We start from the raw sequence: 27,458 nt of genomic DNA on the forward strand, positions 1-27,458 counted from the left end.
TAGTTGGACATAATACCTTTATTTTATTTATTTTTATGTGGTGCTGAGGACCGAACCCAACACCTCTCATATGCTAGGTGAGTGCTCTACTGCTGAGCCACAGCCACAGCCACAGCCCTCCCTCAGCTTTTATTTGTCTGTGAAAGGTACTTCCTTTCTCTCTTTTTTCCCATTTTTTAATTATTTTGTTTTGTTTTGTTTCTGGCTCTGGGGATTGAACCCAGGGGCATTCTACCACTAAGCTACATCCCTCTCCCTTTTTATTTTTATTTTTCAAGAGGGTCTTGCTAAGTTGAACAGGCTGGTGTCAACCTTGCAATTCTCTTGCTTCAGCCTCCTGAGTCACTGAGATTACAGGCATGTGCCACCTCACCTGTCCATTTTTCTTTCTTTCAGTTTTGGATGGATGTTTCTCTTTCATGAGATATGTCATTTTTTTCTCTTGCTACTTTCAAAATCCCTCTTTGCTTCTGACTTTTGACAATTTGATTACCATATGTCTAGTGTGGACTTTTTTTTCATTTTTAATGTTTTTATTAGTGCACTATAGTTATACATAATTTTAGAGTTCATTTTGTCATATTGACAAATGCATATAACCTAATTTGATGGATTTCTTTGGGTTCATCTTATTTGGGTTCTTTGGGCTTCTAAAATCTTTAATTTGGGAAGTTTAAGCCATTATTTCTTTGAATATATGGTCTGTCTTCTCCTAAAACTTCCATAATGCATATATTGGTTCACTTCATGATATTCCATAGGTTCCTTAACCTGTCTTCCCTCTTTATTAAAAATATTTTTAGTTGCCAATGGATTTTTTACTTTATTTGTTTATTTATGTATAATGCTGAGGATTGAACCCAGGGCCTAACACATGCCAGGCAAGTGCTCTACAACTGAGCCACAACCCCAGTCCCTGTCTTCCCTTTTTTCATTTTTTTCTTTTTTTTTTTCTCCTGACTGGATAATCTCAAATAGTCTGTCTTTGAGTTTGATGATTCTTTCTTTTGCTTCTTCCATTCTGTTGTTGAACTTCTATATTGAATTGTTCATTTCAACTATTCTTCAGCTTTAAGACTTCTGCTTTTTAGAATTATTCTCTTTGTTGAAAAGTGAGCTTTGTTCTTGGATTGTTCCCTAGATCCTATGACCCTTTCTATAATTATTATTTTAAATTTTCTTTTGTATAATTAATATATTTTCACTTCATTAGAGTCAGTCTCTGGGGTTTTAGCTATTTCCTTTGTTTGGATTTTTGCCTTTTTCTTTATTTTCCTTGAATATCTTCATATCCTCACATTAGGGGAAAAATCCCTACTTCTTCAATTTGTGTATAGACCTTCATCAGTCAATGAGGCCAGAACTTCTGTGTACCTCTTAAATCTTTGTGGTGGTCTAAACGATTGTTTTTGTTTTAGTGGCCGGCCCCCAGATATCTATATTATAGTCAGTTTCATCAGTGCCCCTAGACACATTTTCATACAGATGCCATTCCTTTAGTAGCTCCTGGAGAAGTTGGAATGCTGGTTGTATAATCTATCTCTTTTCCTCCCCTCAGAGAAGCTAGGAGCCAGGATTTTAAACAATTCCCATTTTCTTGAGCTTTTAATCCCAGGGCAGGATCCTTGGTGCATACCTGCATGGTAGTTCAAGCTGCCACTTTGTTCTCTATCATTTGTGGGATATCATATGCCAGACCCAGTGAGCTCTTTGAAACAGTTGAGAAAAAAATCCAGTCTTTCAGGTTGCTCCTAAAAAAGTTGGAGTATTAGCTATGTACTCCAGTTCCTTCTTTCCTCAGATAGAAGCTGACACTTGGAGTTCTGTCTGTATCCTATAGTACTGTGCTAGGAGTGTGGATTAGTATGTCTTGTCTTTAAGGTCATCAAAATTATATTACTTTTGTATTTTCCCACCTAATATTTTCTTTACAAAATGAAAATGTTGGTAATCAGTTCCTCCAGCTAAACTAACCCACTAACCCACTTTTCTTTTTTATTGTTTTCTATTCAAGGTTCTGGTGTGGGATGTATAACCGCTTTGACAAAGGCCTGCAGCCCAAACAGAGTATGCTAGAGAGCCTCCTGGAAATTAAGACACAGAGAGCAATGCTTGAAGCAGATGTGTATGAACTAGAAAAGGTGAGGAGAATGGTCCCAAAAAAGAGATTCTCTTGCCCCTTATTAGTAGGTGTAGTCTGTTTGGAGTTGAATTGATACTTATAGAATGCTACCTGACTGGCTTATTATACTCTCTGGCTTCTAAGTGTCCCGTGTCTAAAAAGCTCAGGATATAATGCCTTTTGTTTCCATACCATGGTAATTATCTCAATGGGCTAGTTAAACAAGTAGATTGGTTTTCTATTTAGATCTGGACAGAATGATTAGGTGGAACAAGAAGGAATGACAAGAAATCAGTTTAGGGCACTTTATATACTGTATTTCCTTATATCCTTTAAAGAAACTTGTTAGGTATGGCTTCTGTTTATAGAAGAAATAGAAATTTAGAGAACTTAAGTAACTCAAATTCATATACTTATAAGTTGAAAACCAGGGTCTATCCTGCATCTTCTAACTGGCAAAGTCTTTCACCTGTCTACTACCTCATGCTCTGTCTAAAGGATATTTTCACTTTCAGGGATAGAACATTGATATATTAATACTTTACAACAGTGATTCTTTGAATCATATACCCCTTTAAAATATGAAGACAATGGCAGATATTTCCCTCAAAAATTTTGGTATATACATGCATTATACAAGTACATGCAATTTTAAGCATAATTTAACAGGTCAACAGACTCTGAAAGCCCACCTATGAGTTTATGAACTCCAGTAAGAGCTTTTGCCTTATTGTACAAGAATATCATTTTTATTTTACTGGAACTCATAAAATCACAGTGATTTGTAATAAAAATGGTGATAATCCTTGGAGAGAGGTATTGTATAGTTTCATTTCAACATTTAATTTTATATTTTATTGTATTCTATATTTTCTATCTTTACAGTTTTATTGCCTTTTAAAAACATAGCAACAGAGTTGTCTGAGTGATAATATTAAGCACCATTTTAGTTTTTCTTCCCTGTATTGAAAAAAGAAAGTAACCTAAACACACACACACACACACACACACACACACACACACTATATATATATATAGTGTGTGTGTGTGTGTGTGTGTGTGTGTGTGTGTGTGTGTAGTAACCTTTACAGAAAAACTTCAGAGAGTGATCTGAGCCTACTGGAATGAATCTGAGTCTCAGGAATCAGAGAAATCAGTCAAGGATAAGTGAGAGGGCTAGATTCAGAAAAGGATACCTGTTCAGGGTGGGTCCTTTTGGAAAAGTCTGTGAATAACTAAAAGGGGAGGAAGAAACCCTAAGAAATTTCCCTACTTCTCAATTCTGTTTAGGGCTGCTTGTTTCCTATGATTTTAAATCATGCTTGAGTTTCCCCTTTGTTTTTGATTATTTTTAATGCAACCACGTAGCTGGCTATTGGGTTCCAAGAATGCTTTCAAAAGTTTGGGATGTGATACAATCACAAATACAATTTGATACAATCACATGTGAAAAATGTATTTTCACAATAAAAGGATATTCACTTACTTATATGGAGCAAAAAAATATCTGACTTATCTGGCCTAAATGGGTTCACACCTGGTTCCTAAACAACACACCCTTTCCAAGAATTCTTTTCTAAATTGTATCCCTCCCCTCTGTCCTTCAAATAAACCCTTAGGGACCCTAGATTTCATAAGCAGCTCAGAATTTTGAATATTTTGAAAAGAGATCCTTGTTGATGTGTTTAATGTATAATTAAAAACAAGTGTCCATCTTTGGTTCTTCTGGTATTGTAAAGCCAAATCAACAAACATAATACAGCTATTCAGTGATCAGAATTTGCAGTCTGCATGGGAAGGAAATAAAAAAAATCTTCTTTGATAACAATTTTCCTAATTGGAAATATACCAATTTCATTGTTCTTATAAGTATACTCAAGGTATTATAGTTATTCTATTGGTGGATGACAACTGACAAGGTGATTTCCCTGTCACTTATTCCCTTTGTTCCACCTAATCATTTCCTCAAGATCCAGATGCAGGGTCAGACCCCAACTTTCCACTTTCTAAATGAGTGAATTTGAGTGACATGCTTTAACTTCTCTGAGCCTCAGTTTCCTCATTTGTAAAACACAGGTATTATTTAATAACCTCATGATTTTCTTATATAGAAAGGAAATATTTTATGTAAAGTGCCTATTTACATGGAGGCATGTAACATTAGTGATCTTCTCCTTTGCCTTCCTCAATCCTAGAAATAAATTGAATTTATAATATTTATCAGAAAAGAGAACTTTTATACATATGACTTTTGAGTTTCTTTTCTGATAGAACTTTTTAAAAGCACAATGACAAGTTATGAAGAAAAGATATTTGAGAGGGCGGGCGCAAACAATAATTTTCTACCATAAAAGTGATAGCAGCAAGATCTTTGCTGGTTGATGCGATATTTGCCCAGATTTTTGTTTCCTGTTTCTAATTCTTTTCAACCATTCCTTGTTCCTGAAACAGAAACTGAAAGCCCATGATGAGCCACCAGAAGAGGTCTGTACCTGCTCTCAATTAGGGAATTTACTGTGCCAGCATCTAAGAAGTCCTTTGGCCAATCCTCTGGGATTTATGGGTATTGATGGAGACCTAAATACATTGATGGAGAATGGCACTCTGTCCAGGGAAGGAGGCCTCCGAGCTCAGATGGATCAAGCAAAAAGCCAATGTACAGACCTCCGCCATGACTGTTGTGGGATCATAGGTAGCCTTAGGGCCATAAATATCTCTGAGGGTGTGCACATCTCTGGAGACATAGGCACCTCTGCAGCCACAGGTATCTCTGGTGACATGGGCATCTTTGGGACTATGGGCTTCTCTGAAGATGTGGGTATCTCTGAGGTTACTGACATCCCTGGAAAAATGAATATTTCTGAGGCCACGGGATTCTCTGGAGCCATGGGTTTCTCTGATGGCATAGGCACCATGGAGGACTTGGGCTTCTCTGAAGACACAGATATCTCAAAGGTCAGCACCAAGGAGTCAGGCTACTCTAAGCAACAGTGATCTAGCTACTCATATGCTTCTCTGCTAGGGGCACCTGTAGCAACCACAGTGATCTTTGTTCCATACAGGGCTATGCTGCTTTTCTGGTTGGTTTAAATGTGTGAGACCAGGGTACCCCTTTTCCTACTTAGAGTCTGGAAAAAAGACTTAGGGCCTTTACTGATTAAATGATCGCTATACACATGTTGTTAAGCAGTCCAGAATATGAGAAAATATGTTATTGTTATAAAATGGGATTTAACTTTAGAAATATTTCCCTTTAGCTGCTTATTCGGCTGGTTATATTATTTTCCTTAACAATCAGCCTCTCTTTCCACCCTTGCTTCTCTAACCTGAGAGCACAGTAGAAAATTACAATCCAGTTGAAGGGATAGAGAGATGTTATGCAACAGACAACTGAATTACAGAATTTTGTAAAAATGTACTCTCAGATATGCCTAGTCATGGGATGCTAATATTGCCAATAGAGACCCCAACATTTGTGTGATAATAAATCAAAATGATCCTTAATTGTTAGCATGAGTGCATGGGTGCTTGGAGGTTTAAAATATACAAAGAAAGTTTTCTTAAGCTATAACAGTTGCTCTCTCCAGCCCACACCCCAGCTTGGTCTCATTATAATACTCATCTAGCCACTCTGCTATATTGTAGATATCCTGTAGGTAAATTTGAGTCCATTACAGGCTAAAATGATCAATTACAAATTAACAGGGTCTGAGTTAATACTGCTTAATAGCATTCTCAGCATCAGTTCAGAAAGCAACTGATAATCTGAGTGCTCTGTCCCTGTCTGAGACATGGTCTGTGTGCTTATCTGGGATTTTTTTTTTTTTAAACAGGCCCCTTCTTAGGATTTTTTTTAAGAGAGCGAGAGTGAGAGCGAGAGAGAGAGAGAGAGAGAGAGAATTTTTTAATATTTATTTTTTAGTTTTCGGTGGACATAACATCTTTATTTTTTTTTTAATTTTTATGTGGTGCTGCAGATAGAACCTAGCACCCCGTGCATGCCAGGCGAGTGCACTACCACTTGAGCCACATCCCCAGCCCAGGATTTTTAAAATAAAGACCAGTTGTTTTGCTTATGGAGATGTTACATAAAACTTGTGGATTTTTGGATACAATCAGCACTGTTTTTAAAATCTCATAGGTTTCTCACCTTATATACTTTTTAAAAAGTCTATTCTTAGAGCTGGTCCACATACTCCCATGGGCAAGGGTATATTCTTGTTGTCTAAACACAAGATTTTCCCCTTGGTGTTGATACATTTGTTGGTTTTTCATCTTCCCTATTGGATATTCAGTCATAGTTTTGCCACCTCCACATGCTGGGGGTGGGTAGGGTAGGCCTTAGGCAATTAAAAAAAATAATTGTCAGTTGGCCATTATTTTATTTATTTTATTTATATGTGGTGCTGAGACTCAAGCCCAGTGCCTCACACATGCTAGGCAAGCATTCTACTACTTGGCCTCAGGCAATTTTAATCATGATCTACATATAGTCATTATTTCCAGAACTACCAAGGCCAATGGAATCCACATCTTTAACCATACTATCTATTCCAAGTACTCTGTATCTGGTTTCAGCTCAAAAATTCAATTTCTGTTGACTATCAAATTAATTTGTGAATACATAAAGTATCTAAAGGATCACATTATTAGGTGCTTTTCTCTGAAAGAAAGAGGTGCCTTTCAATTTAAGTATATAATTAAATAGCAGAAGACAGTCACCAGAGTAGCTCCTTGATTTCTTACATAGAGCTATTTGATGGACCCAAAACAACTTTCCTTTTCAGAGGAAAAATTCTAAATCATTTTGGTTGTCTTTTTTCATATTTTAATTGAGAATCATTTTTCTATTTACCTCCTCTTGGTAGCTGTTTTAATTCTGTGTATTTAAAGAACTCTAATTTGTGTCTTTCCCATTCATAAATAGGGACCATTTTTCTACTTACCTCTTCTTGATAGTTGCCTTGATCATAATTTTAAAGCAACAAGATGTATCTTCTCTGATCCCCTTCTTTCTATAATTTGGTCTTTGGCTCATACAACCTAAATTACCAGATGTTGCCTGCTGCCTTTTGGCTTCTTACTTCTGGGGGAATTATATTTCTGTACATCAGTTTGATGTGGAAGCTACATGTAACCCTGGTTTTGTGGAGGAATTTGTCAAAAAGGATGACAGTACCAGTCTGTCAACAAGTGAGGCTACTCCAGTCTTGCTTTACACCCAGGGCTTTCTCCCTTATCTCAACCTGTATTTTTAGTGCATTAACTACATGACACACCAGCTATAACTTGTTGAGGTTTTTGAGGGGGCAGAGGAAATGGGAAAATGGCAAGATGTAAATCCTTTGCAAATCCTTTCAAAAGGTATTTTGTGATCTCAAATTTATTTGCAAAGACCTGTAAAAGGTACTATTCCCATAATTTATTTGATCCAAAATAAAACTATCCAATAGTGAAAAGGTTTTTCAATACAACTCTAAACTCAGAATTGATAAATAGCAACTCTAATGTTTCCAAAAGCAAAATCAAAAATTTTACAAAAATTGTCTTATTCCATTGACTATCTAAGGCCATGGAATCAATTTCAGCCTCAAGATCTGTGAAGTCAATTTGTTTTATCTTTTTGTTGTTGTTTTTATTTCCCAACATGTCTCATTATTACTTGTATATAAACAAAACCTTGTGAAAATTTTGTATTTTTTCTCATCACCAACTACTTCCCTTGTTTTACAATTGGATTTGAAAATCTGAGAGAAAAATGTTCAGTGGAATCCAAACACTAATTTGCTGGTAAAATCCCAATGGCTATCTCTACTCAGGAGACCAGGAATAAAGTGGAAATCCCTGAAGTAAATTGCCAGGGCTACTAGAAAAGATGATATAATGGCTTTCATTTCATATTCTCATATAACACAAGCTGAAAAAGAAATGTGACCCCTTCCCCCACTCTCTTATGCTTCCAGTTCCCCAAGCAGAAATTCCATTCCCATATGACTGCCCTACTTAAATAGGAAGGCATTTAAACCACCTGCCACTGTCTCATCTACTAACCTGACCTCTGACTCTTTCCCATACAAGTTTTACAGGCCTAAGGTCACTGCTTATCTTTTCCAAGCATGAGTCAGGCTCAGTTCCTATGCTGCTGACCATGCTCAGGTTCTGCATGAACACCCTTTCAAAAACTACTTCATTAATTCTTTACTTAGTTAATGACATGATATATTTATCACAAAATAAATACAGTAATCCTAAATAACAAACTTAAGTAACAGCTAACAGCTGTTTTAAAGAAGAAATTCAGGAATAGGGTCCAGTGTATGAAAGAAAAACTGAAACTGTCTAGAACTGACACCAAGAATGTAAAATTTATGGTGCATGTATATGGCACATGTATCTTTGGAATATCACCTTAGAAATTATGTTTACTTATCACCAAGTCAGTTGCCATTGCCTGCCAATATGCATGGACTACCTTTTGTTTGCGATGCACCTCACACATCACATGAAGTGAGACCTTTTCTGAACATTTCCATCTAAAGGGATACAAGTCTTTTTAAAAGGTGCTTTTCATAAATATTTAAGCGTGGCCTGGATTTAGCTGAAAGAGATGTTAATAACCTAGGGTACTCATGTCATATCTTTGTTACATACTAGCTTTTTTTAAACACACCTCACTTTTCTTAATATTGTTAGGTTTTCATATGTCCTTTGAGAATCTTTCTATGAGAGTATTTTATAAAGTGTCCTTTCTTCAAACAGTTATGTAGGAAAATGTAAATTACCCTTAAGAAAATTATTTCCCTCAAAAGGGGTTGACCATGTTCTATATAGGTTTCTTACTTTCTCTCTTAGTTCCCAGTGATTTAGTATCCATACCAAAACTTTCCCCCATCCTCATACCTCTTCTTCTCAGAATTCTATGGAGAATATAAGCTGATATTGATTTCAACCAAATCTGGTTTTTTTCTTCTAATTGCCAAATCTAGAAGTGACTTTTGATATAAACATTTTAAAAGAAAATAGACATGGCTTAAGCCTTAAGTTTTTTTTTCCTATGGCATTATCTTTTTATATGATGTGAATAAATAGATGGCCTATCAGAAAACACCAACACATAAAGGACAAGGGGAAAGATTTGGGATCATAAAGGAGTCTTATCCTTTTAAAGGTAATTCTGTTTTTGAAGTACTTGATGGCAACACAGAGGTTTTTCCAAGGGGGAAATACTACTTTCCCAGCCATATAAAAGATATCTTCTCTGATTCTCCAGCTGTGGAACTGAAAGTATATGCCTTCCTCTTAAATAGGAAGTAGTGATACTGTCACCTATTCATGGTAGTCCACATCTCCTTTAGATGTCAGTGCAAGTAAAAGTGTGTTACATGATATGTGATTTGTGACTTGAATTCACAAAAGACAACTGTGCTTTGAAGGAAGCTAATTTAGCCCTGTGTGTCTTGCAGAGGCTGAACAAATCATGTTCAGAAGTTGGCCTATGAAAAACCAGTAGCTCCCATGTTAAGTCTAGCACCCTGTCCCTCAGTGTTTTCTAAAGCTTTGGGAATGAACTAGAAGCTTATTTTTTTCCAGTGTTTTTATGCCTTTCAACCATTTTTATGGTTTTATACTCTTTTTAGAGGACCCGACACCAGCCATCACAGAATCCCAGTTAGTGGAGAAGTTTGTTGGGAGAGAAGAGAGGGTCATACAGAAATGCAACTGGACAGTTAAGATTTCATGTGCTCCTTAAAATATTATTACTTGCAAAAAAGTCCAAAAATGATCTTTTCCAGGAAGTGCTGTGACTGATATATTTTCTTTTAAGGCTATCCTTTCTTTACGCTGATAGAAATTCAAGAATGCTATGAATAGTGATTTGCATCCATAGTTTTCTATGCTGCAGGGTTTTCTTTTCTTTTAGAGAGTCAAGGACGGTGGGTGGCATTTTCTTCCTTAAAATGTGCACAAAGCAGATTATTTTTGAGCATCTTCTTTGCTTCTGGAGCTGCAGTATCTTTGGGCCCCTTATCAGTCAGGTAAGAATATGTACACCAAAATCACTAGATGATTACTGTTCAAGGACACATATCTCTAGTCACAAGTCACAGATAATTGGCCATGTCAGTTCATACATAAAAGATCTGCAAGTGTCCACCTCACTCATATTTACAGACAAGGTGGTTTGCATTTTTTGTATGTACCAGTGGGAATGCAGAGAACATATCCTAATTCTGAAACGGAGAATGTTCTGTATTCTTGTTTAACAGTGCTTCCGGCTTACAAACAGCTACCAAGTTCAGTCCTTTTGGAATATAACTCATAGTATGACTATTTGTATATGTATGTGTTTACTTAACTTTAGTAGCATCTGCTCTCATGGTCATTTGGACATTCAGGTGAAGAAAATTTGTTCATGAATAAAAAAAATATTTAGTGCTAAACTTTCAATTTTTATATTGTCCACCAAAGTGTCATGAGGACTTTTAGACATGTCAAGCCAGAGATACAAACCAAAGTGAGGCAACTGGACTTCTCTCTGGAATGTATATATCAGGCAGCTTTAGGAGTAGGATTCATATTTATGACCAGTTTAATCTGTGGAGTGTTAATGTCAGCCACATACCTGTGTGGACATCAAGCAACTCAAGTGTAATTCAGAATTCTATGTAGGCTCTTTGAGGAGCTGACTTTTCATTAGCTTCAGATTTATAGAATGACAGTCACATCAGCTCAAATTTGAATTTTTCAAGATATAGTAGTGTAATGACTGATTTTAACCTTCCTGTTGTGTATTATCCTGAGCTGTTTGTTGTATATTGGGGTATGAATATGTGAACCAGTCAGGATGTTCACTGCCAATTATTTTGTCTAGTGCCACAGAGTTCACTGGCCCCTCTCTGCAGTTGTGTTCCACTTTGAAAATGTTTGGTTTGTTTACATTTTTGTCCAAAATTAAAAACCTTCAATCTATTGTGTGTGAGAAGTTGCTGTATATTTGCCATAAATAAAAGAAATAGTGGCAAAACCTCCCCCAATTGGTACCGTGGACTAGCTTCACCAGATGAACCACCTTACAAAGAGAATCTACAAGTAGGTTCAAATATGCCCTGTTGATGTTAAATTAAGATATGACAGGCATCAGAGAGGGAACCTGGTTCTGAACAGCACTGGGGAGGGCAGGTTCTGTCATGGACCCTCTGTGAAGACAAGACCAACACTGCCTTAATTCACAAAAGCATGCTAATGGAGCACGAGCCATTTTGTTCACATTGGGAACAGAAATGTTGAGGGACCAGGCGCTTCATCTCTCTCTAGAGCCTCCAGCAAGAATTCTCATACATGGGGCCTCACAACTCAGGAGTTCTTTCCTCTAGGCCTCAAAAGAGTCCCCCAACCCCCTGCTTCCCCAGCAGTGCTTTTCTCTCTAGGAATCTCATGTCTAGGGCCTCCTATATGGAACACAGAAACTTGAGTTCTAGTCTGGCTCTGCCATTTACTAGCTATATGGCCTATTCCAAGTCAATTCCTAGCTGTGAATCTCAAAGCCCTCATCTTTAAAATGGGAGAAATGTGTCTACCATATGGGACAATTGTGCAGATTACTGAGCTAACATATAAAGTGACCGTGTAAATTCCCTAGAACTTAAAAAAGTCAAAAAGCATTAGCCTCTTCCTACTTTTCAGCCCTGATGCTACTGAATAAACTGACAAATTCCTTTTCCTCAGCTCCACTTAGCTCCCTTCCTACTCTTGACATATTGTCTTTAAACAGATTATGATACAAGATGGTTATAACATAATGAATAAGGCTATGATTTGTTTTATAATTAACCAAAATATCTGTGTTCATTGTAGAAGTTTGTGAAATTGGTGAACTGGAAAAAAATAATAATTACTTTATGCAGAGATAAATCCATATGCATATACAGAGAAACAAAATAGGATCATACTGAACAATCATATAATAGTCTCACAATTTTGAACATCTTTTCATTTCAATAAATATGAGTCTCTTCTTTTTAATTGTCACAAAATATTTCACTATATGAGCTATAGTTTATTCAATCATCCCCTTATTACTGACAAGGTTGATTCTCTTCTATATCAAATTTCAATTTGCCTCCATGAATATATCCTATTTTTCTTCATGGAAATGTAGCAAAGTGTCATGAGGACTTTTAGACATGACAAGCCAGAGATACAAACTAAAGTGAAGCAACTGGACTTCTCTCTGGGATGTATATATCAGGCAGCTTTAGGAGTAGGATTCACATATATGGACTAGTTTAATCTGTGGAGTGTTAATGTCAGCCACATACCTTTGTTGACATCATAGGACTTACTAACTTGAGACATCCTCTTACCTGAAGTGACCTATACAGATGGTTAATTTCATCCGTTCTGAGAGGATTTTTTAACAAAAAAAAATCCATAATTTGAGCTCCAATTTTTCCTCATACTTTACACAGAATATGAGGCTGAACTTGGAATCTGTTCACTGTACAGTCCCCAGGTAACCCACTATTTTAACTGTGGCCAAAGGCATGGCAAGCTGAGAACCCTGAAATCAACTTAGTCCATAGTCTCCTGTAACTCCTTAAAGGCCTTGTTTATAGGGGAAAAGGATCAAGAGAATTCCCTAAATGAGGAATCACTTCTGGTTGAGTCTCAAACTCCCAACTTGCTGTGTTTCTTTATTTCTAAAGTAAGAATAATCTCTGTCCTGCTAGTTTCATCCTGTGATTTTCACAACCAAGGGAAATTATAACTGCAAAATTCCTTTGTAAATTTGGAGGTATTTTTCAAATATAAATTGGAGATGTTTGTTTCAGTCTAAAAATTCTGTCCAACTGAACTAGAACTACCATACAGAAGCAAGTGAAAAGATAAGAATTGACAGTGTCCTTTAGATTTCAGGGGAATATATCACTTGGGCATTTGTGAATCACACATCTAGGTACATGTCATAGTACATTTAAAAGGCTCCATCATTTCTCTAGGCTTCTGTTGCCTTATATGTAAAACAGGTGGTTTGAACTCGATGATTTCTAGGAAAATATATTAACTCCCTATTGAGTGGTTCATCTTCCAGGCTTTAAGGATGTGTGTCTGTGTGTGTATATGTGTGTGTGTGTGTGTGTATCTCCAAATATATAAGCAAGGATGTGTGTGCCTGTGTGTATATGTGAAAAAATATATATATATATAAAATACATAATACACACACACACACACACACACACACACACACACACATACATCCCCTCAAATGGGTACAATAGCTGAAGTCCTGTGTCAAGTCACTAAGCTAGTATATAGGCTATTGGAACCTAGGACTTAACAAACATAGTGTCTCTCTTCAGAATACCATACTATTAAATCATATTGATTGAACCTCCAGTACAAACAAGAAAGTATACATTCATTTCTCCTGTTCCTTTCCACTAAATACAGTTATGAAGTCCAGGAGTAATTCAAGAGGCAGCTAAAAGAAAACTCCAAAATGAAAGTGGTAAGAATGAGAACTGGTTTGGGACCCTAGGACTGGAGTAACAATATAGCAGCAGGGTAAAATCTAACCTAACCCTAAAGGAAATCTAACCCTAAATCTAATCTAACCCTAAAGGAAATACCCATCTGGATTGCTTTCTGTATCACCAGACAGAAAGTAATCCAGGTTGGGTTTTTCCTGATATCCAATATAACAATAGAAGGCAGCCCTCCCCCAGATCAAAGGCTCATTCCTCCACCAAATCAAGGACTCTTCCCTACATAGAGAAGCCAGCAGCATCAGCAAGGGGGATTGATCAATGCCTCCACCACCCACACTAAGAGCAGTGAAAAACTTTCCATCTCTACCCTTTCCCACCTAGAAACATGGGACAGCCAGAAGATATCAGCAACAGAGGCTCTGCCACAATAAGCACTCATTTAGGGAATCCTCTCCATTTCCAACTGTTAAACAGGACCAGACATGGGACTTCGTTGTCCCCACAGTACTGAGAAATCCCATCCCTGACCAAGAAACACCGAAACAAAGAAAGGCCTTCCTTCCCCTCAGGCTACACAGCAGAAAACAGGAAGAACCCCAGTGATAACCAGATAAACAAATTAGACCAAAATAGCACCCAAAAATTTCTAAAAACTAAACTTCCATTGGAACCACAGCTGACGAAAGTAGTTTTATAAATCATAATTGATTAAAAACTGAAATGCCATATAATAATTTTAAAAGTAGGGAGGAGAATGGGACCTAAATGGATCTAAGTTTTCTATACTTCAAAGAGTGGTAAAATGTTAGTACTCAGACTGTGATAAATCACATACATATATTTTCATCATTTTACAACATCACAAAATGATACAAAGACACCCACTAATAAAACACTATAAATCAAGATGGGATCCTAAAAATGTTCAAGTAATGTACAGGAAGGCAAGAACAAAAACAAATATTGACAATGATTTGTAGAATGGATTAAAAAGAAACCCCTAGGGCTGGGGATATAGCTCAGTTGGTAGAGTGCTTGCATCACATGCACAAGGCCCTGGGTTCAATCCGCAGCAACACACACACACACACACACAAAATACTATTGTAATTGTATATAATATATAAGAAACTCATTTAAAATTCTGTGTCATAGGTAGATTTAAAGTAAAAGGGTAAAATAAAGATTCCTGTGTTGATATCTAATAAAAATACACTAAAGGAAAGGAAATTACTAGAAAAAGGGACAACAATGATTATAGGATAAATCCACCAGACAGAGCTAATGATCTTAAAATGAGTACAAAACCAACAACAGAAACTCAAAATATGTAAAACAAAAATTTGTAACAGCCCTTTGAAATTAATGTTGCTTCCCAACTACCTAATAACTGCTTTTTTGCATCTGCAGCTTCCTCATGCTGAGCACAGAAACTGAGAAAGTTATCCCCTGGCCTGAATGAACATTAACGAAACAAACTACGACATACTTCTGACCAGGATAGCTTAGCTAAACCTATATATGTATTTCCTGCCTTTTGTTCCACTGTATACTTTACTCTTAAAAAAGCTGTTATCTGCCCTTGAGTCCCCACTTCCAAGATGAAGGTTTGAGACACAAAATATCTCAAACTTCCTCAAATTTGCTTGAATAAACCTGTTTTCTTTCACCAACTTCTGTCTCCCTAGCTTTAGTAAAGTGATAAGCAATAGAACCTTTAATTCCAGGTGACAAACTGAGAGAAGTAAAATGAGAAATAGAAAAACCCACAGTTATAGTTGGGAACATTGACATTCACTTCTCAGCAACCGATAAAACTACAAGAAAATCATCAAAGCTATAGAGTTGAAAAATACAATGGACTAACAGGATCTAATAAATATATATTGACCACTATGCCCAACAATAGCAGAATACATATTTTTTCAAGCTCTGATAGAACAATTAAAGGAATGATAATCATACAGACTATGCATTATGACCACAATATGCTAAAACTAGAAATTGATAACAGATAATAGTAAAAATCTCTATAGACATTTCTACATAATCCACCAGGTCTCAAAGGAAATTGAAAATCACATCAAAGGACTTCCTGTTTGTAGTTCAGCATGTAAAAAGTTTGGAACTTGCACTCTTGTTCAAATAAGAGCTAAACAAAGGAAATTAACTTAATTCTTAAGTCCATTAGAGAATTGAGTTCACAGGAAAAACTATTGCCCCTGAAATTGGAGAGATAGAGAAAGCACAGAAGAATTTACCAGATTAGAAACACATGAGCAGATCTCTCCAACAAGAACTAGTACCAAAGTAAAACAGCTTAACCTTTAATTAAAGAATTATTGGAGATTTGGCATGTGGACACACTTGAGTTAAGAAGAAAAAATAACATTTCAAGTCAAGAGCTCTATTGTACAGGATAGTCAGTATAATTAATAATGATATACTGTATTCTTGAAAAAAATAAAAAGAATTGTGTTCCCACCACAAAAATGAAAACTAAGGATTGGATGTATAGCTCAGTGGTAGAGTACATGCTTAGCATATGTAAGGTCCTCAGTTTGATCTTCAGCAGCAATAATAATAATAATAATAATAATAATAATAACAACAACAACTATGTGAGGTAATATATTTGTTAATTACCTATATTTCACCATTTTACAAAGTATATGTGTATGTGTATGTGTGTGTGTATGTATAGATATATGTATACACATACACTCTTTAAACCTCATGCTGTAAATGATAAATACATAAAATTGTGTCTGTTGATTTTTCAAAAAAATAACAACAAATAAAAAACCCTCTAAAGGACTCAGTCTTAGGGGAGAGTCCACAGTTTTGTGACTTTTTTTTACACTAGGAACCTACCAAATAATCATAACAGAGGATGAAGAAAAATCTCTTCATGTTTCCAGCAAGAGAAAGCCTGCCCTTAGAAGAAACTATTTCACCAGAACATAAGAGCCAAACTGAACTGGGTGAAGAGAAACACCCAACTCCAGTCCCTTCTAGTATTACAGATAGGGGAAAGGTAATACCCAATTTCAGCTCCCTCTGTTCCTTCCTATGTGGGGAAGAAAAATAGACAACTCTAAGCCCCTGTAGACTTCTATCTCTATAAGAAAGATGGGGGGAAATGTGAAACATTTCTGAAAGTCACAGCAGCCCAGGGGCATAAGCTCACTAAAATGCTGAGATCTAATTGTAGGACAGTAGAACATTTCTATTCCTTCCATATCTTACCACCATATCAATTATACCCCTGTATAATAACAGGGGAATATAACTGAAGAAAACTGCATACCACAGACCTTATTTAAAAATAAGTCCCTAGAAAACCCAAAAGACAACAGGGGAGAAAAAAAGGACATCAGAGGAAATTTTAGCCTCTGACACCTACAGTTACAGGAAACAGTAAACACAGTCTAACCCTTAGCTATATAAACACAAAACCTTGCAGTAAAAGCCTATCTCAGTTCCTTTTACCCAGCATATCATGTCCGGCTTTCTAGCAAAACATTACAATGTGTATTAAAAGACTAAATTTCACAATATAAAAATACAGTATAAATAGATAAAGCAAGTTTCAGAAACAACTTAGTATGGTGTTAGAGGTCTTAGAATTATCTGACAGAGAATATAAAATAATTATGATTAATATACAAAGGGCACTATTGAAAAAAATGGGCAACATGTAATAACAGATCAGTGAAAATGAAAGAATTAAAATGAAATGCTACATATAATACATAATTTCATAGAAATGAAGACCAACTTTTATAGGCTCATCAATTGATTCATCACCAGGAAAGAAGCAGCGAGCTTGAAGAGATTTCAATAGAACCCTTCAAAACTAAAATTCATTCTTGATAGAAAAAATGGAAAGGATATAACAGGATACCCAAGAACAGTGAGACAATTCCAAATTTATAACAAAACTTTATGTAACGAAGAATTACATTAGTTAAAGGTGTCATGGGAGTACCAGAAAGAGAAGAAAGAAACAAAAATTTAAAGCAAAAATGATTTACAATTTCTCAAAATTAATGACTGATACCAAGCCATAAATCCAGGAAGCTAAAAGAACACCAATAAGAATAAATATTAAATTATCGACCTAGGGCTTGACATGGTGGTATATGTCTATAATCCCAGTGGCTAGGGAGGATGAGGCAGGAGGATCACGAGTTCAAAGCAAGCCTCAGCAACTTAGTGAGGCTCTAAGTATCTTAGTGAATCCCTGTCTCTAAATCAAATATAAAAGGGCTGGGGAGAATTCTCAGTGGTTAACTATTCCTGGGTTCAATCCCCAGTACAAAAGAAAATCTAGCTAGCTATATCAAATATTCAAACTAAAGACAAAAAAATTGAGAGGAGCCAGAGGGGAAAATAACTTAGTAGGAAGAACAATAATACTTGCACACTTCTCTTAAAAGTCCCCATGCCATTAGAAAGAAACTAGATCAAAATGAAGCATTGAAAGAAAAAAAAAAAAAAAAACACCAACCTAGACTTCTGTATCCAATGAAATTATCCTTCAAAGATCAATAAGAGAAAAGCTTAAAGAAAGATGGTGGACTAAGAAGATCCAGGCACTCATTGCCTGACAGAAGCATTTTTTTAAAACAAAAGACAGGATAAAACAACTGTTAAAGAGTTCTGGAAATCAGTCAAAGATCTATAGCAATTAAGCAAATGCCCAATCAAGAAAAATTCATGGGCTGGGGATGTGGCTCAAGTGGTAGAACGCTCGCCTGGCATGCGTGTGGCCCGGGTTCGATCCTCAGCACCACATACAAACAAAGATGTTGTGTCCACCGAAAACTAAAAAATAAATATTAAAAAAATTCTATGTCTCTCTCTCTCTCTCTCTCTCTCTCTCTCTCTCTCTCTCTCTCTCTCTTTTAAAAAAAATTCACAGTAAAAAACAAAATCACTGGGAAAATGCATGAGATTTTTACACACTCTTAATCCACACATTCTCTGGTGTGATGTCATTTTGAGAAAGCAGCAGTCTATTAACTAGTCCTCCCTAAAACCATAGAGAACAGAGCAGAATTAATTTTCAATATTCTAACCTATCTAAGGGTAGTCAGAGGGATCAGTCTGTGTTGCCTAACATGGACCTCAGGTTGCCTAAAGTAAAAGAGTTCAGGTCTTAGGCTCAAAAAGGTATGGAAATCAGTGAATACAGTTCATGAAAACTGCAGGGGTCTACAGGTCCGCAGCTATAAGAGGCAATAAAAGTAATGGTAGTAAAATACAATATAAGACTTAAGACCCCAAAAAGCAGCACTATACAGATTTAATGCAATTCAAAATACAAAAGCACTATACAGATTTAATGCAAAAAAACACAAAAGCACTATACAGATTTAATGGAATTCCAATAAAAAATCCAATGACATTCTTCATAGAAATAGAAAAAGCAATCATGAAATTCTTCTGGAAAAATAAGAGACCCAGAAGAGCTAAAGCAGTCTTTAGCAGGAAGAGTAAAGCAGGTGGCATCACTATACCAGACCTTAAAGTATACTACAAAGCAATAGTAACAAAAACAGCATGGTATAGGCACCAAAACAGTCTGGTAGACCAATGGTACAGAATAGAGGACACAGAGACTAACCCACAAAATTACAATTATTTTATATTAGACAAAGGTGCCAAAAACATGCACTGGAGAAAAGATAGCCTCTTCAACAAATGGTGCTTGGAAAACTGGAAACCCATATGCAACAAAATGAAATAAAACCCCTATCTCTCACCATGCACAAAATTCAACTAAAAGTGGATCAAGGACCTAGGAATAAAACCAGAGACACTGAATCTATTAGAAGAAAAAGTAGGCCCAAATCTCCATCATGTGGGATTAGGCCCCAGCTTCCTTAATAAGACCCCTATAGCGCAATAATTGATATCAAGAATTAATAAATGAGATGGATTCAAACTAAAAAGTTTCTTCTCAGCAAAAGAAATAATCTCTGAGGTGAATTGAGAGCCTACATCTTGGGAGCAATTTTTTTTTTTTTTACCTCTCACACATCAGATAGAGCACTAATGTCTAGGGTATATAAAGAACTCAAAAAGCTAAGCACCAAAAACAAAACAAAACAACAACAACAACAACAACAAATAACCTAATCAATAAATGGGCGAAGGATCAGAACAGACACTTCTCAGAAGAGGATATACAATCAATCAACAAATACATGAAAAAATGTTCATCATCACTAGCAATTAGAGAAATGCAAATCAAAACTACTCTAAGATATCACCTCACTCCAGTCAGAATGGCAGCTATTATGAATACAAGCAACAATAAGTGTTGTCGAGGATGTGGGGAAAAAGGTACACTCTTACATTGCTGGCGGGACTGCAAATTGGTGCAGCCAATATGGAAAACAGTAAGGAGAATCCTTGTAAAACTGGGAATGGAACCACTATTTGATCTGGCTATCCATCTCTTCAGTCTATACCCAAAGGACTTAAAAACAGCATAATACAGGGACATAGCCACATCAATGTTTATAGCAGCACAATTCACAATAGCTAAACTGTAGAGCCAACCTAGATGTCCCTCAGTGGATGAATGGATAAAAAATGTGGTATTTATACACAATGGAATGTTATGCAGCACAATAAAAAATCAAAATCATGTCATTTGCAGGTAAATGGATGGCGTTGGAGAAGATAATGCTAAGTGAAGTTAGCCAATCCCCAAAAAAACAAATGCTGAAAGTTTTCTCTAATATAAGGAGGCTTATATTATCATAGTGGGGTAGGGAGGGGGAGCATGGAGGAATAGATGAACTCTAGATAGGGCAGAGGGGTGGGAGGGGAAGGGAAGGGACATAGGGTTAGCAAGGATGGTGGAATGTGATGGACATCATTTTCCAAAGTACATATGAAGACAAGAATTGGTGTCAACATACTTTATATACAAAGATATGAAAAATTGTGCTGTATATGTGTAATAATAATTGTAATGCATTCCACTGTCATTTTTTAAAAAATCAATTTAAAAATTTTAAAAATGTAAAAAAAGACACTACCTGAAAGTAGTCATATTATATGGGGGAAACTAGATAAAAGAACACATAAAGACCAAGGAAAGTGCATGCTGCATGCTCAGGAAAGGCCTGAGAAGACCATAAGTCTACATGGTGAGTCAATTCCAAGGCTAAGAAAACAACCTGCTACTTAATTAAGGTGTACTCCTGTAAGGAGGCATTCTGAGAAGTCTGAAAGGAGAGTTTTTTTTTTTTAAATGTACAGATATAGATGAATAAACAGATAATAGGTAGACAGATGGATATACAGGCAGACATTAAGACACAGAGAGAAAAAGGAATACAACCTATTGAAAGGGAAAAAATGAATGTCTAGAAATCATCTAAAAGAAAAAGGATCAAATGCACGAGACAGAATCTTTAGTACAACTGTTCAAAGAGCTAAAGAAATTCAGGAAAATAATATGTGACCAAAATTAAAAAATAATGAAGAGAAAGAATTCTGTAAAAAAAGAAATAAAGAAAACTTTTGGGCTAAAAAATGAAATAACTGTTTGAAACTCCTACACAGTAATCATATCAGAATCTGGCCAGGGGTGGTGGCACATGCTTGTAATCCCAGAGGCTTGGGAAACAAACAGGAGGTTCATGACTCAAAGCCAGCCTCAGCAACTTAGTGAGCCTCAGCAACTTAGTGAGACCCTAGCTCAAAATAAAATATAAAAAGGTCTGTGGATATAGCTCAGTAGTTAAGCATTCCTGGGTTCAATCCCCAATACCAAAAAAAAAAAAAAGTTATAACATCAGAATCTAATAGAAAGATAAAAGAATCAGTTAAGTTTAAGACAGGTCAGGTTCATTTGGAGATTCAAGATGGAGGAGTCCAGCCTGAACAGTGGCACACGCCTGTAATCCCAGCAGCTCAGGAGGCTGAGACAGGAGGATTGCATGTTCAAAGCCAGCCTTCACAAAAGTAAGGTGTTAAGCAACTAAGCGAGACCTTGTCTCTAAATAAAATACAAAATAGGGCTGGGAATGTGGCTCAATGGCCACCTGCCCCTGAGTCCAATCCCTGGTACCCTCTCCCACAAAAAAAGATGGAGGGCTTGAGGAAGGCTGCATTCCAAGTTGCTCCATGGCTTGGAATTCAGGCAGCAGAAGTACTGTGAGGTGGGTGAAAGGGACTTCATTAAATTCAATATTGGATAGTCAGTGTCTCAGAGACTCAGAAATAAGAAAGAGTACTTTGGAGCTGAGCTGGTTGCAGCAGCACCAGCAGCTGTAGCAGTGCTGGTTCACCACAGAGGGAGAGAGAACAGAGAGGGAAAGACAGATTTGGTATGGAAAACCCTGAGACCAGTAAAGAGGACTGAATTTAGCCAATCCAGAGGCTGCCCTGTGCACTAATGCTTGAAAAGTGCTCTGTGTGGCCCAACTAGCTGTGGAGAATTAAAGTGGGAGCCATCTTAAAGTGGTCATGCTGGAGATGCTGACGTGGAGCTAGGAAATCATAGCAAGCACTGCCACATTGTCCTAGTAAGTGCCTGCCTTATGGCCTAGGATGTAGAACAAGAGCACAGAAACTGAGAAGATTATACCCAGGGTATTCAAGTCAGAAAAGCAAAGGGGAGCCCATCTCACTTCTCCTTTGAGTCTGATAGCTGCTGTGAACAGGTGAAGCAGGTTGGGATTTGAACAGGTGGGTGTGCATACACTTAGGGACTAAGTCTGGAAAGGCTGTGTTCCTAGGCAGCAAAGTGTGTGGAGGATTGGCTTCCCTGCCCCACAAGTAGAATTCTTGGGAGGCTCCTGAGATCCAGAACCCTGATAGAGATCAGAAACTCCTAATCCTTAGGGATGTGTTGATATAATCACTCCAGAGCACATATTACTCAACCAAGCTCTGGAGGCCCGATAAGACCAAAGTCTTACCCACCAGAACTGCACTCAGAACTCTACTACAGCTCTGCCCTGGGAGTGCACTGACTTGCTCTTTTTTTGCTCTTTGCAGACAAAATTCCAACTGACATTCCATTCCATCCTCTCTCATACTGTTAAGAAGGGAAGCTGAAAATTATTTCAACCAGCTTCAGGCTTAGGCCACATCAACTGGCAGCAACAAAAACAAGTTCAGACAGCAACAAAAAGAAGGAGTTAACAACCCCCCAAAACCCCATCCCTTACTCTTTTTTTTTTTTTTTTTGGTTGTCAGTGGACCTGTATTTTATTTATTTTTATGTGGTGCTGAGGATTGAACCCAGTGCCTCACACATGCTAGGCAAGTGCTCTACCACTGAGCCATGACCCCAGCCCCAGCCCTTACTCTTGCTCTCAGTAGATAGCTCAAGAAATAATGGAAATACCGACAATCAGGTATAAACAATAACTATCCCCTCTCATCAAATATTTTGACCACTTTGGTGGAGATGATTCCATCATTTTTCATTAAGAAAATTTTTCTTTTTTTCCTCTTGTGTGAGTTTGTGTGTACACATTCACACACATGTGCATGTATGGCTACTTGATGTGCAGATTGGTTCAGGGACATAGATACAATATACACTTTGGTTTATTTTTCTAATTTTTAGCACTTTTTAAAATATTTAATTTTTAGATGTAGTAAGACACAATACCTTTATTTTATTTATTTTTATGTGGTGCTGAAGATCAAACCCAGGGCCTTGCATGTGCTAGTCGAGCACTCTACCGCTGAGCCACAACCCCAGCCCAGCATTTTTCAATGTAATTATTTTCCTTGCCTTGTCTTTTAAGAGTTAGGATTTTGGAATTTTTATATTTTGGGTTTGTTTTGTATTGTTTCATCCATTTTTTATTAATTAATTTATTTTAATTAGGTATATATGTCAGAAGAATGCATTTTGATTCATTGTACACATTTGCAGCACAACTTTTCATTTCTCTGGTTGTACATGATGTAGTGTCGTACCATATGTGCAGTCATGCATGTACCTAGGGTAATGATGTCCATCTCATTCCACCATCTTTCCTGCCCCATGCCCCCTCCCCATCCTTCCCTCACCTTTGTCCAATCAGTGTTCCTTCATTTTTCCATCCGCCCCCTGAATTATAGATCAGCATCCACTTATCCAAGAGAACATTCAGCTTTTCGTTGTTCAGATTGGTTTACTTCGCTGAGCATGATATTCTCCAACTCCATCCATTTAGCTGCAAATGCCGTAATTTTATTCTACTTTAATGCTGAGTAATATACCATTGTGTATATAGACCACGGTTTCTTTATCCATTAATCTAGTTTTTTTTATTTATATATGACAGCAGAATGCATTACAATTCTTTTTACACATATAGAGCACAATTTTTCATATCTCCGGTTGTATACAAAGTATATTCACACCAATTCATGTCTTCATCAAAAAAAAATCTACAATTAACTCAATACTTAATGATGAGAAAATAGAATATTCCCTGCTAAGATTATGAGAAAGGCAAGTATGTTTACTCTTACTATACCTATTCAACATTGTATTAGAAGGGTTAGCTAATGCAATAAAAAAGAAAGTAGAAGTTACATAAACTTACAAAGGAAATGTGAAATTGTCTTTAAACAAAGATGATATAGTTTTCTATGTAGAAAATTCTGAAAATATTTTAAAAAAACTGTTTTCTATGATAATCGTTATGTGGAGTTTGCAGAATAGAAGATTAATATTTAAAAATTTGCTTTCGATATACCAAATATAAACTGCTGAAATTAAAAATCATTTATATTAATACCTCTAAAAAGGAAAATGTTTAGGTATAGGTTTATTACCAAAATAAATAACTTAAATTTCTTCCTTAAGGAATTAGAAAAAAAAGAAAAATTAATACAAAAATAAATAATAAAGATTAAATAAGAGATGAATAAAATACAAGATAGAAAAACAATACAGAAAATCAATAAAACCAACTTTTGGTTCTTTGAAAAGATCAACAAAATTGACAAGCCTTTTAAAATAGACTTACAAATAAAAAGAAACTGGAAATAAAACAGAAATGAAAGTGGTGGCATTGCCACCAATATTATAGCATTGCAAAGGATTTTAAATAAACAGTATGAAAAAATTATGCCAAAAAATTTGAAAACCTAGAATAAAATGAACAAATTTCTAGGAATACACAAGTTATCTAAACTGACTCAAGAAAAGATAGAATCAATGGTCCTATATGCAAAGACATTGAGTCAATAATTAAAAATCTCCTAATGAAGAAAACCCAGGACCAGATGGCTTCACTGGTAGTTTTTATCAGACCAGAATTAAAACCAATCATTTTTAAGCTGTCCCCCAAAACAGAAGAGGAGCAAACACTTAGTTTCTAACTAATTCTACAAAGCCAGTGTTTATATTGAAATAAATCTTGAAATGACAGTATAAGTCCAGACCAATATACTTCATGAATATATATGAAAAAATTCTAAACAAAATACCAGAAAACTAAGCTTAAAGGTTTTCTACACCAATATCAAATAGAATTTATCCAAATAATTCAGTGTAAAATTGTTATATTACATAATACTAACAAAATGAAGGGGAAAAAAAACAAATCTCAACTAATACAGAAAGTCTTTTGACAAAATGCAACATCATTTCATGATTAAAAACTAGAAGTAGAAGGGAACTTTCAAAACATAATGACAGACATTTATGAAAATTTTCTGTGACCAAGAACAAAACAAGATGCTCCCTTTCACCACTGCTATTTAACATTGTATTGGAAGATGTAGACATAGAAATTAGACAATAAAATGAAATTAAAGAAATCCAAATTGGAAAGGAAGAACTAAAATTATCTCTGCTAACAGACAACATAATCTTATCTGCAGAATGCTCTACAGACACCCCATACACTCACACACACACACACACACACACACACACAGATACACACACACACACACACGACAAAAAAAAAACTGTTAGAACCAATAAATTCAGCAAAGGTAAAATCCTATAAGATAACAATGAACAATATGAAAAATGATAAAATACCTGGGAATAAATTTATGCAAGCAAGTGAAAGACTTGTACAATGAAAACTATAAAAGTGATGAAAAAAATTAAAGTTACAAATAAATGGGGAAAAACCTCTTTTTCATGGGTAGGAAGATTTAATATTTTTTTAAAGAGAGAGAGAGAGAGAGAGAGAGAGAGAGAGAGAGAGAGAGAGAGAATATTTATTTCTTAGTTTTTGGCGGACACAACATCTTTGTTTGTATGTGGTGCTGAGGATCGAACCCGGGCCGCACGCATGCCAGGCGAGCGCGCTACCACTTGAGCCACATCCCCAGCCCAAGGAAGATTTAATATTGTTAAGATACTATTACTACTGAAAGCAATTGCTTTAGTTAACTTTCCCTTGCTGTGACCAAAATACTTGACAATAACCATTTAGAGGAGGAATAGTTTATTTTGACTCATGGTTTCAGAGGTTCAGTGTATGGTTGGCTGGTTCCATAGCTCTAAGCCTGAGGTAACGCAGAATATCATGGCAGAAGAGCAGGGCAGAGAAGAGCAGTTCAAGACACTATAACAAGGAAGCAGAGAGAGAGAGAGAGAGCTCTGCTCACCAGGGACAAAACATAAACCCCAAAGTTATGCCCCCAGTTACCTACTTTCTCCAGCCGTACCCTAACTGACTAGAGTTACCACCCAATTGATTAATGTATCAGTAGATTAACCCAGTGATTAGGTTACAATTCTTATAATCTAATGATTTTTATCTCTGAAAATTCTTATTTTGTTTCACACATGGGCTTTTAGAGCAAACTTCATATCTAAAACAACAGAAATCTACAGATTCACTGAAATCCCAGCCAAAATCACCCTTTTTTTGGCAAAAATTGAAATCCTGTCTTCATATTTATATGAAATCTAAAAGTTTTCCAATAATCAAAACAATCTTAAAAAACGAAACATAAAGTTGTTGAACTTGTACTTCTATACTTCAAAGCTTACTACAAAATTATAGTAATCAAAACCATGATTTCTCACATAAAGATAAATAAATAAAATTGAGAGTCCAAAACAGAAATCTGTCATGTATAACTAAGAAGAACAAAATTAAAAAACCCACATGTGTGGCCAATTTGTGTTTTTGAAAATGTTAGGTTCTTTCTTACCTTAAACCGTATACAAAACAATTTGAAAAAAAACATTTTGAAGCACATCAACAACCTAAAATATAAGATACAAACCATAAAATACTTAGAAAGAAACATAGGTATAAATTGTCTTGTCCTTGGGCTTAACAATGCAGTTTTAGATGTGACACAAAAATCATAAGCACAAAAGACAAGAGAATAAATTGAAAAATTAAATGTAATTGAATTTAAACACCTTTATGTATCAAAGCTCATTATTAAGTGACAGCCCACAAAATGAAGGAACATATTAGCAAATATTTTATCTAATAAATATTTACTATCCCAAATATATGGAGAACTACTAAACTCAACAACAAAATGACAACCCAATTATAAAATGGGCAAAGTACACAACTTCATACTGGCAAAAGATGGAAAGCTTTTCATGTAAGGTCAGGAGCAATCAAGGATGTTCTTATTACTTCTATTCAAACTGGTGTGAAAAGTTCTAGACAGAGCTTTAGCTGTGGTAATCAAAATAGAATGATGCTTACATAAAGATAGATATATAGTGAAGACATCTATAAATTTCTTTTTTTAATTTTTTTTTAAAGAGAGAGAGAGAGAAGTTTTTAATATTTATTTTTTAGTATTCGGCGGACATAACATCTTTGTTTGTATGTGGTGCTGAGGATCGAACCCGGGCCGCACGCATGCCAGGC

At 36.0% G+C, this 27,458-nt stretch overlaps 1 protein-coding gene across 2 annotated transcripts in view; it reads left to right on the top strand.

Annotated features, from left to right (window-relative positions):
• Positions 1–11,083, top strand: part of MTMR8 (myotubularin related protein 8) — a 101,123-nt gene extending 90,040 nt beyond the window's left edge. For both annotated transcript variants that reach the window (XM_081277810.1, XM_081277811.1), the window contains 2 exons: positions 2,015–2,141; positions 4,574–11,083. In XM_081277810.1, the coding sequence (XP_081133936.1) occupies positions 2,015–2,141; positions 4,574–5,116 (670 nt within the window). In that variant the 3' untranslated portion in view covers positions 5,117–11,083. The remainder of the gene's footprint in view (positions 1–2,014; positions 2,142–4,573) is intronic.
• The last annotated feature ends 16,375 nt before the right edge of the window (positions 11,084–27,458 follow it).

Source organism: Spermophilus citellus (genome assembly GCF_964194105.1).
Source record: "Spermophilus citellus genome assembly, chromosome: X".
NCBI classification, from domain to species: domain Eukaryota; kingdom Metazoa; phylum Chordata; class Mammalia; order Rodentia; family Sciuridae; genus Spermophilus; species Spermophilus citellus.